Source organism: Corapipo altera, unplaced genomic scaffold, assembly GCF_003945725.1.
Source record: "Corapipo altera isolate COAL_440 unplaced genomic scaffold, ASM394572v1 24, whole genome shotgun sequence".
Lineage (NCBI taxonomy): Eukaryota > Metazoa > Chordata > Aves > Passeriformes > Pipridae > Corapipo > Corapipo altera.
The window spans coordinates 4,031,980-4,049,561 of NW_020884903.1; the positions used below are offsets into that span (position 1 = coordinate 4,031,980).

Here is a 17,582-nt window from a genome sequence, read left to right on the forward strand (position 1 = left end):
CTGAGAAAAAGGGCAAGGAACAAAACTGTGACTAACCTGTGAAACCCAAGACCTGATCAGAGCAATTTATAACTGATTTTAGCTGCAAACCTACTCTTACAGAAGAAGTGGTTCTCACAGTGAGATGAATCACTTTTACTTGGAAAGCTACAGATTTCATCTCAAATATATGCTTTGCTTAGTAAGTGTCCAATAACTGGCAGTCTAAACAGGACTCCAGCCCTTTGTCTTAGAGGTCAATTGTTTTTTCTTCTTTCTCAGAGAAAAAAATCATGAAAAGTTAAGTTTGTACAATAAAACCCACAGCTACCTTTCCCCCTTCCCCTCCTACCCGTTGCAGTACACATCTCTGTTGCAAGGTGTTTTACTCAAGAGTCTTAAGGAGACTCAGCGGGATGGAATAAGATGCAGGTGCTTTAGCAACAAAATACAAGAAAAGTCTGGATGAGCTCCACTGGTTGTGTTTGGACCTGCTCTGCTTAATTCAAAATTAGTCAAAAGACATCTTAGAAGTAGTGTGAATAGTTCGATGAAGGAAAAAGCTCAGCAACAACCAAGAGGGCAAACACAACTGTAAGACTTATTAGAAAATAAAGGGCAGGAAGCATAAAACAATGGCCATGATTTAAATACTGTTACTTCAGTTCCCTAGACACTGCAGTAGAGCTAGTAAACATAAAGAAGGGTGGGTGATAAGCAAGGACTATCACAGGAGTTCGTGTCACCCTCAAACATAGGGAGACTAATTAGCATAATTAGTGTAATACTTTCAGCTCAGAAAACCTTGGACAGATAGGGGAAATAAAGAACAAAGCAAATGCTAAAACTTTCACCTTACACACAACTACAGTGGTCATTAGGAACTGGTAGTCCCTGTTCCTCAGAAAAGAAGAATTATGAGGCATCAATTTAAGGCATCAGCTTTACAACAGAAAGAACTACTTTTTCACAGAATGAAATCCAGTTGTGCATGGCAGGCAATGCCATAGGACACTCTGGAGGCTGAAAGTGTAACTGGGTTAAAAAAGCAATTACATAACTTAAAGGATGCTTTAAAAGGACTATTAAATATGATGGTCCAGGTCCATCCTTTGGCTCAACAAAGGCTTAACCACTCATTGCCAGATGTAGAAGGGCATTTTTTGGGGAAGAATTACCATATTCTTTCCCTAGCAGCCTCCACTGACTACTGTCAGAGATGAAATTCTGTATTAGATGGATCTTCCATTTAATCAAGACCAGTTGCTGTCAATGTACTCATCTGGTCAAAAAATGCATTTTCTCCTGATAGTCTTCAGCGTGACTTTTGGTAAATAGACCTTTTTGTCCTCATTCTGATATCTCCCACACTCAAAACCCAGAACTTCATAGGTAAGTTCTGCATTGTATTGGCATCTATTCAGAGCTGACTGAACTCCAAAAGCAAGTGATCTATATCTCAGATTTTTTGTCCTCTTACAGTTGTATCACTCACTCACCCCATGAGTGTATACATTCGAGCTGAAATATGTTTTCACTCTGTCCTCCAAATAGTTCAGTTCTCCAAAATCTTCGATGTGCAGAGAGGCTGGAGAGTTGAATGTAGATAAATTCCTGCCCTGATTTTGTATTACCATACTCTTGGTTGTAGCAGTGAGAAAACATTAACCTGGCTACTTTACTGACTCAGTTGAACACACGGTGCAGCCCATTCTCTGGCTCTGTTTGTTTATGTAGTTAAGTGACCTATTAGAATGGTGGTTAAAAACAGCCACATCAAACACACATTCTGCCTGACAAAACAGGCAAGTACATGCTTCCCTCTTCTCCAGGTGCTACAGCTGTTGCATAAAAATCACTACAACCAACTCTGCAAAAAGTCCTGTATGAGTAACTGTTAGCAATTACTGAGGCTAAGCATAGGGCGAAACAGAGGGCTGGAAGAAAATACTTGTTTCCAAAGGACAGAAAATGTGCTACAAATGAAAAGATAGTAAGTGCTGGACACTGCAAAAGCACCTGAACTCAAGCACATTAATATTCAGGGTTTGAGTTAAAGTGTTTTCCATTCATCTTGTCAGCTAGTGATAAAAGTGTACAAAAATACAGCTAGGAACTCCTTTGGCCAAGATGGTGGAATTCCTCCAGTGTCACTTCATAGTCTCTCAGACTTTGCACCAAAACATATTTACCCCTGACTTGATGTAATGACCTCTGCTTTAACATTAAAAGTTCTGGCCACATCTTGTGGGCTAAAACACAAACACTAGCATTATCTCCACTGATAGCTACAGTTATACAGCAGCTACATGACTAGCAGCATTAAAACAATCCCCTGAGTACTGTGTTTGAGCATAGGTGGCAATTAGTGACATCACAGCTCCCACAGCAACAACTTTAATGGGTAGTGGGGATGACAAAGCAAGAAACTGTTTGAGGACCATATGTAATATAATGTTTTTTCTAGGCAAAATATAAGTGCAAAACAACTGTGCTAAAAGTGTGTGCTGGTGTTCGCCTTATTAGACTGTATGCTTCTCTGTATCTGTCTTGTTGTCTCCCTTCCCCTTTTAAAGGTTTTTGTTGGGTTCTTGAGCTTTTTCTAGATTCATCTGCAGCTGCAATATCTCTGGAATTCACGTGTTTCTTGCAGGTTTTGTCATAAGAGGCTGATGGAAAAAGAGGTGGTGGTGGAGATACATAGACACACACTTGAACATGAGCATGACTTTCCAGGTTTGGTTTTCCCAGGAAGTCAGGAAAAAAAAAAATTAAAAAACCCCTAACCCCCAAAAAAACAACCAATCAACCAACCAAAAAAATTCCAGAACAAAACACACACCCCGAAAACCAACCAACCAACCAAAACACCAAAAGAATACCAAAGAAACCAAAGCCAAAATGGCTTAAGATTTTTTTTTCCTTTTTTAACTTGCATGAAAATCTTGAGACTAAAAAGGAAAGACAGGAACTAGCCTGATCTTGGGACCTTCCTTCTAAGAGTCAACATGGAGTTAGTAGCATTTCCTAGGCTGCTACAAGCTGTTAGAGTAAATCCACCATGTGGATGATATTTATTGCTTTAGTATTTAATGAAAGTGATAACAAGCTTTGTATCACTGGACAGACCCTTGTTGATATTCTTAAGTATCAAAATACAGCATATTTATCATTCTGAAAAAAAAAAAAGAGTACCTCACATGTTAGCTGCTCTTCTATGACATGAATTTCTCTCTAGTCCTTAAAAACTGCAGTAAATAGAAATAGTCCTAGCAACAACAGTGATATAAACACAAATGTGTTTCCTGAAAAGCAGGAAGCAGCTTAACAATCATATCATATGACTAGCTAAATAGAGAAGAACTTCACTGGGTTTTTTCCAGGGCATTAGAGCAAATTTCCATGTGACTTTGTGGGACATGACTGTTGCTTGAGCTGCTATTACTGGAAAATCATTTTACTCTGCAGCATGGGCACTTCATACATTTTGTCCTGCCTTGTGAAGTTCCTCATCTTGTAGGAATCCATTTCTATTTAGCCTGTGCATGAGCAATGAGTACGTGAGAAAGGCTGAAGAAAGAACACTGAAAGCTCTGCAACCCCACGTGGCCCCATCAATTGGTCTTGACTGTGAATGTACACAGCTGTTTCAAGGCCGCTGGGTCTGGCACAAGAGCAAAATGAGTATTTCATCTGCTGTTACTCTCTGATACATCGCTAGTTCTGACTAACAGGAAAAAAGAACCACGTGGAGTCTGTCCATCACATTGAAGCACCAAAGAGTTGTCCAGTGGAAATGCTTTTCTCTCTTAGAAATGGCAGACTAAACCAGATTTGGCCTAGCAGCCAGATCTTCCTAATCCATGTCCTGTCTATCATAAATGGTCATGCCAGTCCCTAAAATGCAAAAATTGACCTCTTCTAGTATTTAGCCTTGAGAATATAAGTGATGTAAACCGTTTGTTCAAGAGGTTGTCTGGAGCATGAGTTTGCAAGCTTGAGCTGATAGTTTGTAGCTATTGTGACATTCTACTAATTTTTCTGGTTAAATACATGAATTGATTTTTTTAACAACAGAAGTGAAGTTAAAATTGCAAAAAGAAGTAAAAAATGAAAACCAATGAAGAGAGTAAATCTGCAGGTGAAATCTTAAAAAACCTCTCTTCCTATTTTGTGCATGGTGAAAAAAGCCATACTTTATGTATTAAATTAACCCATGAAGTGAGTGGGAAGTAAAAAAATACTATGAGTTATGAAGGTTAGAGGTCTATATATATTATAGGTATCTGAGAGCCAAATATAACAAGTGAAAATCCATTGTACCGAATCAACAGTGTGTTTCTACATTAAGTCTATTTATAGAATGAATATTATGGACTCAGTCAGATGAAGCACCTAGAGAGAAATCTTTAAGGATATTTAGGTGCCTTACATTTCCAAGAGGTGTTTAGTGGTGTTTTAAAGTACATCCAGAAGTAATCCATAGCAGTTAAATACATAGTAGGATTTTGAAACACCTAAGTGCCTTTAAAATCCTAGGCCAAGTCTGTGGAGAATTAAGGAGAATGTGCAGGAGAAGGACAGAGGTTATAATGGCACCTCCACCTTCTAAGTCAGCTAAACTACTGCGTAAACATAAGCAGGGATGAAAAGGATTGGAAGGCATATTTACATTCAGTGACCAACAAACATTGCTTCTTTCAGGTTACTAGTAGTAAAACATGGAGAAGCTGCAAGTTGATTCAGGTCTGACTGAAAATTAGAAGTTGTTTTATGTAACTGTAAAATTTGTAAATGTGAGATGCAAATTTGTTGGGTAAACTGTTGCTCACCTTCATCACCCGCATGGTTCTACAGTCTTACGCATACTACAGGGGGTTACTTTCTACGTGTGGGAAACTGGCTGAAGTTTTGGCCTCCAAATGGTGTTTAACTGACTGCTGCTCCCAAACAGTAGACAAACCTTTCTAAGATGATAGAAAGCGGCAGTGCAACCATGGATCACTGTGTAGACAGGAGTTACTGTCTGTGATGGTATGGGAATATTTAGGAGAAGGAGGGGAAGAGCACCTTTGGGATTGTTCAAGATGACTTATGGAGTGTTTAGGGGAGGAATTAAAGGTGGGAAAAAGGTGTGGTAAAGGTGGTTTGATATAGAAAAATAAAAGGATATAGGGCTAAAATGACCTGGTTAGGTGTAAACAGGTTGTTAGTCAGTATGCTTGTCTGGCTATGCCTTGCACCTGATCACCTCAGTCTTGCTTTATTAAAATATATTTTAGTTGTTTTTCTGGGTGAAAGTGGCATCTATATTCCATGTGTATGTGTGTGCATGGTAGTCTGAGCATCAGCAATTAGAGGAGGGGGCCACAAGTCACAGGGGCTTTTGCATCTTCCATGAAGTAACTGGAGAGACCAGAGTGCATACACATTACATGCATCTCTACATCAGTGAGTGGTCACTAGTAAACACCAAGCCAGCCTAGGTGGGAGTCAAGTTTTGGAGCAGCCATAAGTCCAGGAAAGATACTGAAGAGACCAGAGGATCTGTAAGGGGGCTACTGGAGAGACAAGGGGGTCCAAACCACCTATTGGGGGACTGTGGTGGGGTCAGCTACTGGCAAGGTCACAAGTCTGGACCACCCAAGAAATTTATTTGCCTGTTTGTGTCTCTGTGTGACATAACTGAATATCCAGAGGTCAGCCACTGAACAGGTTGAGTGTCCTAAGACCAGCTACTGGAGAAGGGAGCCATAGTTTGTTGTGCATGTCTTTAGGTCTGAATACCAGCAACTGGGATGGAACTGTGGACCTCTGGGATAACATTTCCAGGTGCCAGCAACCAGGAAGACTTGGGATCCAGGGGTTAGATACTGAATAAGAAGAGTGTCTAAGACCAGCTACTGAAGGGATCCATATTGTATAGATATATACAAATACATATTTATTTTCCATTAATGGGCTTCTGTCCTGGTCAGCCAGAGAGGGGAACAGGATGAGGCCATGAGTGCTGTTTGTATTTGTATGAGTGCTGTGTTTTCTGCCTGTGTCAGTCAGCGTGGACAGCCATGTATGTATGTGTATGTGTGTGTGAGGAGGTGTGTGTCTATGTGCATGTGGCTATTGGGAACACACACTCAGCCTTACCAGTAGCCAGATCTGGGAACCAGTTGAATTTTAAAAACTGGCATACCAGCAGAAATGATTGCAACAGGAGAGTTGATGGCAAGTACGAACAGTAAATGGGAGGATTTGCAAAGCATAGGGAAATCCAGGCCTGGAAGGCATATTCAAGGACAGACATACAGATTCAGGCAAAGTCCAAGACAATCTCACTAATCAGGCTGCTGAATAATGACTTGTTCATGGATCTCTTCCAAAAATGCAGATCACACAGAGAAGGACAGTTCAGCAGAGAAGAAGGTACATAGTGTCCAGTCCTCTGCTGGTGGATGCTTGCAAGGCAAATGTGCTGATCTTCCAGCTGCTTCGCTGATGTCAAAAAGCCATTTGACTCAGCCTAGCATGATGGTTGCGGGCTACTCAGAGGTAATTTGCTAGAAGCTGCTAGCCCTGCTGAAAGACATTTATGGAAAGGCACGGCTGGAGCCCAGAGCACACAGTCTAGCTGACATTGGTCATGTCACACCAACATAAGGGCAGACAGGTAGGAGGTGCCTCCGAAAATACAGATTTGGGGTTATTTGGAGGTTATGTATTGTTTGGTGGGGGCTAGCTTGACTGTGTTCAAGTTATAAAGAGTACCCAAGATTGTTCTCCAAAAGATCCCAGCTGGGCCACCTTTGATCATGTAGATAAGGAGGTTCTATAACTCTGGCCTAAGGGCTGCTCTTGCACAACAGCAGAGACTAGGTCAGGCAGTAAAGATGTACATGGACAGATGAATGTCTCCCACCAGGGCTATATACTGCAATAGGCTATGCAGGCAATGGCATCCCATGGAAGAGTCACTCTGGCATCAAAGCAGGCATCCTGTACCTGGGAAACCATGCAACATTTACACAAAGGGATCATAAAGCAGATTCAGCGACTGTGGGAACTTGTTTCCTCTCTGGAGGGGAAAGAAAATCTTCTTTTTCACTAAAAATGAAGCTATTTAAACCATGCATATCCCAGGGCATGCTCCGCATTGTGATGACACGAGCTTTCAGCAAAGTTGCTCTGCAGAGAGTGCTTGTCATCCCAGTTAGAATTTTCAGTAGCAGTTTATCTTGTTGGCAAAACCAAGTCGGAAAAGAGCGCTGCAAAGAAGATGGTCCTTGGCAAGGCATAGAGAAGGGCCACCCACTCCTTTGGACGCTGCTCCATCAGCAAAGGCTGCGATTTGTCCAAGGAACGACCGGAGAAGGCGGCGATGTCCGTCTGCAGGACAGGGCTCCCGAGGGGGGTGGTGAAGATGCCGGACCCACGTCTGCCGAACTGAGTTTGGGTGAGCAGCAAGAGGACCCCCCGGGACCCCCACTGCCGACGAGGACAACGCGAGCGGTTGGTGTCACCCGGGGGGTGGCGTCGCCGCCCCTGTCCCTGTCCCGGCGCGGGGCCGAGGGCGGTCCCGGCCGGGGCGGCCGCTGGGAGAGCGGCGGGGGGGTGCGGGGAGCCCATAAAGCACCGCCCGGTGGGCCGGCGCCGCGCACTGCCGGGCTGGGCGGCGGGACAGCGGGAGCACGGCTGGGAGAGCTGGGGGCACAGCCATGAGGGAGATCGTGCACATCCAGGCGGGACAGTGTGGAAACCAGATCGGGACCAAGGTGAGCCTGAAGGGGAGCCGCTGGTTGCCCGCCGCTGGCGGAGCCTATGAGCGCTCGGGGGACGCGCCCGGTTGTTCCTCGGGGCTGTGGGACCTCTCGGGGCTGGGTTGGGCTGGGCTGTGCCCCCCGCCGCCCCCCGCTCCCCTCCGGCCGCCCGTGCCCCGAGAGAGCCGCTGCCGAGCGGCGCCGGGCGCGCCCGGGGCACCGCGCATCGCACCGGTCCCCGTGACCATAAAAGGCTTTGGGAAGTACCGAAACCAGACGGGACCTCTTTTAAAAATTATTTTTAAAATTATTTTTGCGTCGAAACCGTCCAGGCTGCGGTTCAGGAGCGGGGGGCGGTGACCCAGCCCGAGCGGCCCCTGGGAGCGCTGAGCCCGCCCGGGGTGGGGAGCGGGGCGGCCGCCCCTGCTCCGTTGGATTTGAATCCTGGTGCCTGCCCCGCTCCCGCTGGCGGCGCGGGCAGGGAGGGGCGGCGGGCGCGCCTGGAATCCGGCAGCTGCCGCGGGGCCGCCGCCCGCCCGGGAGCTGGGCAGGGCCCCCAGTGCTCCGCAGGGGAGTTCCCAACCCACTTCTCGCTTTTCCTCCCTTAGTTTTGGGAAGTAATAAGTGATGAGCATGGCATTGACCCAGCCGGAGGCTATGTCGGTGACTCAGCGCTGCAGCTGGAAAGGATCAATGTCTACTATAATGAATCATCCTGTAAGTGTGGGACAGGGAGGGGACTCCGTGGGAAGGGGTACAGCAGTCTGGAAGATAATTGCACATCTGTCCGCCTTCCTCGCGTTCCATTAGGTCTCCTAGCTGTGCCCGGCTCAACCCACTACACACAGAAAATACTATCTACTTTCTTACAAAGCGTTAAGGTAATTGGGTGTTATCTCCGCACACGGAGAGAAGTGGCCCAAGGGACTATCCTTAGGGTCTGGATGTGGACATTTGTTTTTTATTTAGCACAACGGTTTGCTCTTCTAACACATGATTACTTCATCAGATGCATCTTGTCAATTACCTCAAATTAAACGGTTGGTTATATGAGCCTGCATCTGTAGTACTCTGTCTCTAATTTCATGAATGAGAGGGTTGGGCCATAGGTAATAGAGAACTGAACAGTAACTCATTAATAGGATGCCAGAGGCGTCCAAATCCCCTGAGTGAGTCTAAAGTGTTCACAGTGTAAAATGGAGATCTTGAGTCCTTTGGCCTATTGACACGAACCTGCAAGTGTGAATGTTTCATCTTTTGTCCAGCTTGGGTTAATTCATATTATTTAACTGAGTTTGCTTGAACAACTTCAATTTGATACGGATTTTTTTATTTTGTACTTTGTGGTAGATATGCTGTTTGCCATGTACACCAAATAACTCTTTTCAGTGGATGAGAATCCATCAAACATTAAAGTTTGTGAGAAGTATTAGGATCATTTGAACATAAACACTTTATTCCCCCTGTTATTCACAGAAAAGATTACCTACTTTGTTATAAAGAACACGTAAACTATTTTTTCTGATCAGAAACTTCCCTCCCTCATATCTATTGCTAATAAAGAGCTTACAGAATGTTACATACCATGTATAGAACCCAAAAGATGTCAGCTCTGTTTTTCAAGCTGTATTGTTTTGTTGCTAGAGTGCTGGGTTTTTCACCACCATGACTTTCTGTACAGGAAGTGCTTATATATGTATGAACTATGTATTAGAGTAACAGTATGAGACATATTTCTGTATTAAGGGCTATAACTGTGTCAGAGCATTAAGGGCATGCTTGCTTTTTATTGCAGCCCAGAAATTTGTACCAAGAGCAGTCTTGGTGGACTTGGAGCCGGGAACCATGGATAGTGTGCGATCCGGTCTTTTCGGTCAGCTCTTTCGGCCCGATAATTTCATCTTCGGTATGTGGATGTTACTTTTTAAAAAACAGAGCTCTTTTTTGTAAAAAACAGAGCAGCTGTTTGATTAGCAAGTGAATGGTCAAAAAGCATTTAATCTCTTTATTCCAAAGTGATCCTACTGATAAATCCTAATAAGCTAACAATGCGATTGCAGTTATCTGTAAGTCAGTCAAAAGATCCCGTTAACTGAAAAAGTAATTCTTCTGTTAAATCATTCCTTCAATTAGCAAACTGCTGAGAGTTTCCTATGGTATTCAGATAAAGTACATTTGCTTTCCATATATGTGAACTCCAGAGAAATCCTGAGGCCACTTCTTTACAACAAAATGTGTGGAAATTCTGCAGAAAAATGGAGGGGGGAGGGAAAAACCTCAACCACAAACCAACTGGACTACTCTTCACTAGAATTCTTATTAAATGCTTGAGCATTGAATTGTTTTTAGGCTGTGTAATTAAACTTTTTCAGTAAATCCTTACAGTATAGTAATAGTGGAAGAAGACCAACTGTAATATGGAAAACACTGTCATTACTGGTTTATTTTCCAGCATAATGAGAAGCAGTCTGAGAGTATGTGGAGAACTGGTTTTGCAGTGTTCTTGCAGAGGGTTGGTTTTGCCTTTACTGTTCTGCTTTGGAATTCTGTGGTACTTTCCATCTAAGCTTAAAAATGCATATTACCCTTTCTGAGCAGCCTTATGAAGTACAGAAGCATTATCAGTTCCTTTGCACTAAAGGAGAAACAGCATGTGGAAGTTAAGTGATCCACTTTCTGAAACGGGAAGTCTGAATGAAAGCTACCATGAGAACTCTCATGTCCTTTTGGTTTCCAAGTCTGCACTAGCTACAAACATTTCCTTCTGACAAGGCAAGCTTAGATTGGAACTTAGTTTGGTATATCATGTCAACATAAGGAAGGAACAATGCCAAGGACGGACAGAGAAAAGATAAACGTTATTTGGGTGGTATAAAACAAACTTAAGTCTGGGTTTTTGCTGGTGAGGTGGGAAGTAAAGAAGCCATGCAGAGTTCCTTTAAGTCTTTGACTCAGAACTTTTAATGCTATCCCCTGTTGTTCTCCTGTAAATTCCATGGCAGGGATGTTAAGGGTCTCTTCCAAAGGATCTCTGTTACAACATGTAGAAGTAAGCTTAGGGAGAAAAGCCATAGTCAGCTTTATGAAGTATGTTTCTGTATTCAGGTTTCTCCTTTCATTCCCTTTCCCCTGCATGGACCACGTAAGCCCTCTGAAAGTGAATTCACCTGACCTATGGAAATACCTGAACTGGAGCTTTGGAGTTTGGCACCCCACCAGTAAAACCAGAGCAAAATCAATTCAGAATGTCTTCAACAATAGTCCTGTTAACTGTACTCCCTTCCTGCCAAGATAACAATGAACCAACAGCATGTGATCAACTCGTATCTGACAGAGGCCCCTGCCAGCATCAGGCACTGTCCTCCCAACCTGCTGAATAATGTAGAATGGCTGAGCGCTGAAGTAATGATCTTCTGTGTCAAAAGCCAACAAAGCATTTTGTTTTCTCTTTTAAAAATCTGGCCTGGGCCCACAAAGGATTTTGTGGCAGAAGTTGGCAGTCCCACACTTGCTGTACCCCAGGCTGTTAGGGTTCATTCTGATGGAGATGTTTTCCACCTCTGCAAGTAACCGTGGACCGTCAATCAGGATTTCATGCAGGTATACTGAGTACATGATCACATATTCCAGATATGGGAATTTATCTCAGACCAGCAGGAGATTTGAGATGGATACAAAACAATCCTTATACTTTAATGCTTGTGTTGACAAGGTAGTGATCTGAAACGTGAAGAAGCACAGTGGAATGATCTTGCTGTATGAGCCAGCAGGTCTCCTGGCCTTCTAACAGCATACAGTTGCCCACCAAGAACTGCTCTGAACTCTGGTGTATCTCTTCCCGTTAACCAGTTTTCATCTGTACATTTTTGCATTTGTCTTTCTTTTTTGTGTACACCCTTGCTAGATTTGCTACATAGATACCACTTCAATTTAAATTGTATGAACTGGTGGGAGCAACCACAAAATGGCTGTCAGGCAGTCACAGGCAAGTTCTGCAGCAAGACTGTTCACAATAGGCTTCTAAGCATTAGTGTACAAACTACTGCCCTTTCTTACCAGGTTTGTCTTCTGTTTGAAGCAGTGAATAGAGGAAAGGAGTGAGAGAAGATTGCAGAAAACAGTTGTCATTTTAAGGATTAAGACATACATTAACTATTCACAAATGGCTTCTCTGCATGTGCAGCTCAACCTGAATGTCTCTGATAACCCTACAGTGTGCTGTAAAAAGAAAGTGATAGAAGGATCTGGAAGTGCCAAGAGTGCAGATAAGTTGTGGGGTTGCTTCGTGTAGACTTCTTTAGATCCTGGCAAACGTACAGTGAGAAATGACAGAGGCAGAGATGGGCTGCGTACAACGCAGAGCTTCCAAGACTGGCAAAAGGTTTACCAAGTCCCGAATTTTGTGGACACAGGCTCATTTTCCACCTAGAGAATTTAGTCCTGGTGGAACTTGATAATTTTTGTGTTTGCTTAGGTTTTTCAGACATCAGGTAGGTGGGCACCTGATAAGTGGAGGCCGTCTAGTAGAGTTTTGCAGGATAGGAGTCAGGATTTCCAGGTATGTGGCAGTCTTGGCACCTCCAGACCGCCCTGTATTGTCATGGAGCTTCCAGGGCTTATTTTACATCTTGCATGTGGTGGTAGTGATGGTCTTACAGTGCTGTAGAGCCAGTGAGTCTGGAAATATAAGATTACTGGGTATAAACAGCAGAAAATATCCAATGAAAATGTTGGAGACCCTAGGCACATGGCTGAGTAGTGGAAGAAGAGCAATGTTATCACAGTAGTAGCCAATAGAGGGCTGGAGGGAAGCCATTAGTTTTGGTGTTGGCAGCCACTGGTACAGTTCCATGAAGCAGTTTAGATACAGAGGTTGTGATAGTGCAATAGAGAGGGTTGGTATGGCAGTAGTTGTGTGGGCATCCTGGAATTTGTGTGATGCAGAGTAAGGCTGAGGGAGTCTAGTACACTGGAGGGCCCAAAGGAGGATAGGTCTGTCTCTGTGTTAGTCATGCTACCTTCTAAATTTTGCAAACTTAATCTGCAAACAAAGCAAAAGCAAGTAAAATCAGTTTCTACTGATTTGTTTTTACCCATGAAAATAAAATTTTCACATCTGTTAGAGTAATTGCCATTCTCTTCTTACCTTGTGTTTTGTTCCTATTCCCTACTTCTTATGTTGCTGCCCACTGAGGAAGAACAACACATTGTTTACACGAGGGGCAACCTATAAGCTAAAGTCCTAAACTCAGAAGGATCCTAACAGAGCTAAATTCTGCATTTTGGAGTGATGTCTGTTTGTTTGTGTGCATCCTGACATGCTGCCCTATCTGTAGTAGGGGATCTGTTCAAGCAGACTGCAGATGGTTACAAACATATTTAATTCTGGAAGGATATTACTATGTGCTTTGCCCAGCTGGACAGGAAGTGGTGAGCTCCCTGGGCTCAAAGAGTGAAAAATATAGCAGCATACAGAACAATGCATTAACTAACCAAATGCATCATGAGGAAACCAAGCATTTATGCAGTGAAAATAAAGTGCATAGTATTTAAAAAATATCCCAGCCAGCAGTTTCCCTGGTTGATGTGTTTGGCACCAACACAGCGCACTGGGAATTGAAATGAGACATGGTAATAGGAAGGGAGGAGAAGGTCTTGGAGAACAACCCAGAATTTGTGAGCTATACGCTTAATTCTGAAACTACTGCTCTTCCTGAATACCACTCACAGGAGTACACTGAGTGAGTAGAGGCACAATGTATGTATATAGTAGTCTCTGTGAGGAACAGGAATGTTAAAAAACCTGATCTCCTGTTTAATCCTCCCTGTTGTCTAAGTAATAACAAAATGGTGGCATAGCAAATGATCTGGACTGTCCATCTTAATAAACTGAGTGGCACACGAAAGGAAAATAGCCTTGTGGAAGAAAAGAAGAGGTTTATGAAACATCAGTAATCCAATTTTGCAAGTTGCTTTGCACATCCTGAAGAATAGTGAGTTTGTAGGGAAACCAGTAAAACCTAAAAAGCACTTAACTTCTAGGTTTTTGAAGTAATGGTCTTGAAGCTTCTGTTGATCAGTATTTTCATTCATGAAATTAAAAAAGCTATAGTTCCTGATATAACAAGTTAAATAGGACTTGTGAAGCCCAGCTTTATTTTTGAATGACAGTGTTGCGTCTGTGCCTCGTAGAACAGTCCAAGAACCTTTCATTTAGAAATATGTATCTGAGGTTTAGATTTGTATGTATCATGGTCCTTATAGACAGGAGGTTCTTTAATATTAAACAGTCATCTTGTGTTTACAGAAAAATCAGGATTGGAAGTGTAAAAGCTTTCAAAAGAAGGATTCAAGGGTACCTTTGCATTTATGGAAGGTAAAATGCCAAAAAAGAAAAAGAAAATGCCCAAAGACATAAATGAAAACTACCAGATACTAAAAGATTTATGTTGATACTTCCAGTAATAATATATTATTATATTTATATATATATGAGAGTAGGCAAAACTGAAGACCACAGTTATCTACCTGACAGATTTATAGCAGCTTTTTTTACAGATATGAATCCATTCAGCATTCAAATATCAAACCTTACCAATAATTTTGTGTATTTTTTTTCCTGTTGTATGTTATTTTAGGACAAACTGGTGCAGGAAACAACTGGGCTAAAGGACACTACACAGAAGGGGCAGAGTTGGTCGACTCTGTACTTGATGTAGTAAGAAAAGAGTGTGAACACTGTGATTGCTTGCAAGGATTTCAGCTCACTCATTCCCTGGGAGGAGGGACAGGATCTGGCATGGGAACCCTACTCATCAGCAAGATACGAGAGGAATATCCGGACAGGATAATGAATACCTTTAGTGTCATGCCCTCTCCAAAGGTTTCTGATACAGTGGTGGAGCCTTATAACGCTACGCTTTCAGTCCACCAACTGGTTGAAAATACAGATGAAACCTACTGCATCGACAATGAAGCTTTGTATGACATTTGCTTCCGCACCCTGAAGCTCACCACTCCAACATATGGTGATTTAAACCACTTGGTTTCTGCTACCATGAGCGGGGTAACTACATCCCTGCGTTTTCCAGGCCAACTAAACGCTGACCTCCGGAAGCTGGCAGTGAATATGGTCCCCTTCCCACGTCTTCACTTCTTCATGCCAGGCTTCGCTCCTTTGACAGCCCGAGGCAGCCAACAATACCGAGCACTCACTGTTCCAGAGCTCACCCAGCAGATGTTTGATGCCAAAAACATGATGGCAGCCTGTGACCCAAGACATGGCCGATATTTGACAGTGGCTACCGTCTTCCGTGGTCCCATGTCCATGAAGGAGGTTGATGAGCAGATGTTGGCCATCCAGAACAAGAACAGCAGTTACTTTGTGGAGTGGATCCCAAACAATGTCAAGGTGGCAGTGTGTGACATACCTCCCCGTGGCCTCAAGATGGCTTCCACGTTCATTGGCAACAGCACTGCTATTCAAGAGCTCTTCAAAAGGATCTCGGAGCAGTTTTCAGCCATGTTCAGGAGAAAGGCCTTCCTCCACTGGTTCACAGGAGAGGGAATGGATGAAATGGAATTTACAGAAGCAGAAAGCAACATGAATGACCTGGTTTCAGAGTATCAGCAATATCAAGAAGCAACAGCAAATGATGGAGAGGAAGCGTTTGAAGATGATGAGGAAGAGATCAATGAATAAAGAAATTAAGTGTGCAATTTTTTTCCAGACCAAGTTCTCAATTCTCAGTTTCTGATAATTAGGCTTGTAAATCCATATTTATGTTAAAAAAAAAAAAAGGGGAGCATGAATTTCAGATATTAGAGGTGCTCTTCAGAATCCATTGAGATCACTGAGAACATTCAGCATTTCTGGAAATCGGGCCATTTCTATTCATGAGACAAACGTAAGGCATTCAGTTAAGGCTTTGGCCTAAGAGTCTGAACACAGAGATTGCTAGTTTGGGACTTTTTTTTCCAAACAGGTTGTCATCCCTAAAGTTGTAGAAGAGAAGATGTAAAATAGGCTTCAAAATCTACAAATTAGAGCTGCGCTATTTTCATGCAATTATGGGTAAGAAAATCTCGTGGGTTTGAAGCACTCATTCTGTACCAGATGTACACTATTGAACTGCCAGAAACAAAATTTATGCATAATAAAAAGAAGAAAAAGTTTTTTCATATTCTGTACAGTAACTGCTGACAGTGATATTTGATTCCAGTCCTCTAAAACCAAAATAAAAATTATTAGTATCCTCTCAAGCAGAAGTGTTTTGGGTGGTCAATGCTACATAAATATCCAGTGAACTGCAGGCTAGAGGCTGGATTTGTGACTTGACCACAGATTATATATATGTAGTCTATCAATTTGTGATGAGTTCTTCATGGATCCCCAGGATTTGAAGTGACACCCCAGTATCTTGCTGGTCCCCTGTCTTTCTGACTATAACAAGTTGCAGGTGCTATTCCTATCCCTGTTCCACCCAACTCATATAGCTGAAATACAGATATTCCACAGATGATGGTGGGAGAGGGGATGTAGGCTACGTGTCAACAGATCTCACTACCTAGGTTTGTAAGTTCAGCACACCTATAGATGCTGTGCATGTCTTGCTACCAAGATAGGTTAAAATAACTGGACAGGTTAAGGTTGAAGTACAAGAGCATTTATCCATAATATTCAAAACTGCTGGCAAAGTTAAAGATGAACAACAGGTTTATCTGCTCACACTAAAGCCAAACCAGAAAGATCTCTGCTTAAGCCAGCTGACAAAGTGATTATTGGGCATTTGCTCTTCGTGCATGCTTTATGTTTCTGCTCATATCAATTAAACGGCCCTTCTCCATTAGAGAGCCTCCACCAGAGAACACTCTGTCTACATGGAGTGTCTTATTTAGGTCAGTTTCTAGGCAACAGAACAAGCAAACAAAGGAGAAACCCTCTGGAAAGCCAAACTTTAAATGTTTCAGGAACTCTTTGTTTTTTCTTCTTGCCTTCAGAAGCACTTTCCAAGCAAAACGTGTTGCTCAATACTTAAAAAGGCACTTTACAAACATAGTGTAATTTCTAAAGATCCACTGCTCCTGACAACATAATGTTATGTTTTGTTAGTTTGGGATTCAGGGAATGACACTGTTTTATGAAGTATATGAACCAGGCTACTGTTAATCACTTGACCTGAAGCTGTCTTCCTGATTCTATGCCACATAGAAATGGAACTAAATTAGCTTTAATCAAGTACAAGTTTTTCATGGTAACATAAAATGACTTCAGGGGTTGAGAGACAGCTGCTGGAACATACTGACCAAATTGGCTTTGGCATAGGGGTGTAGGCAGAGACTGGCTGATTGTCTTTAGGAGAGTCATAATGGAGGCAGCAAATTCACAGGGGCCACATTCGTTGCAATGTCTAGTGATGCCTAAAAAGGATTAATGAACAGCAATAGAACACCTTTAAATATGCATTTTGTAAATGTGAGATGTGGCTATGTATTAATCACAGCATGAGATAAAGTTATAACACAAAATGCCTTGAAGAGAATTAACATGTAGTACCAACACAAAGCAAAAGCAAAATCCATTGGGAATAAAGCCATTAAACTTCAAAGTTTAGTTGATTCTTTGTCTTTGCTATTGTCTTCGCAAGAGAGGAGAATGCATTACAGGCTCAGAGCTTGCTATCACACAGCTTTCCAATTAAAGCACTAGCACTGTTACTTCCAAATGAAATAGAACTAACCATCTTATCAGTTGTGGAACTGCGTTTTGTTATAATACAAAATTCATACCTAGGTCCAAGCCATAAATTTTGATATTACTGGGGGGGGGGAAGTTCATACTTGTAAAAT

At 42.6% G+C, this 17,582-nt stretch overlaps 1 protein-coding gene across 1 annotated transcript; it reads left to right on the plus strand.

Moving 5' to 3' along the window:
• The first annotated feature begins 7,628 nt into the window (after window positions 1-7,628).
• TUBB6 (tubulin beta 6 class V) lies at window positions 7,629-15,995 on the plus strand. The gene is made up of 4 exons (XM_027650964.1): window positions 7,629-7,748; window positions 8,342-8,450; window positions 9,529-9,639; window positions 14,372-15,995. The coding sequence occupies exons 1-4, from the start codon at window positions 7,692-7,694 to the stop codon at window positions 15,433-15,435; spliced, it is 1,341 nt and encodes a 446-aa protein (XP_027506765.1). The 5' UTR covers window positions 7,629-7,691; the 3' UTR covers window positions 15,436-15,995.
• Window positions 15,996-17,582: the final 1,587 nt, after the last annotated feature.

Excerpts from the sequence above, each read along its gene's own strand:
- TUBB6 (XM_027650964.1), top strand. The coding sequence starts at position 7,692 with ATGAGGGAGATCGTGCACATCCAGGCGGGACAGTGTGGAAACCAGATC. Across the intron at positions 7,749-8,341 it reads GAAACCAGATCGGGACCAAG|TTTTGGGAAGTAATAAGTGA; the intron begins GTGAGCCTGAAG and ends TTCCTCCCTTAG. Across the intron at positions 9,640-14,371 it reads GCCCGATAATTTCATCTTCG|GACAAACTGGTGCAGGAAAC; the intron begins GTATGTGGATGT and ends ATGTTATTTTAG.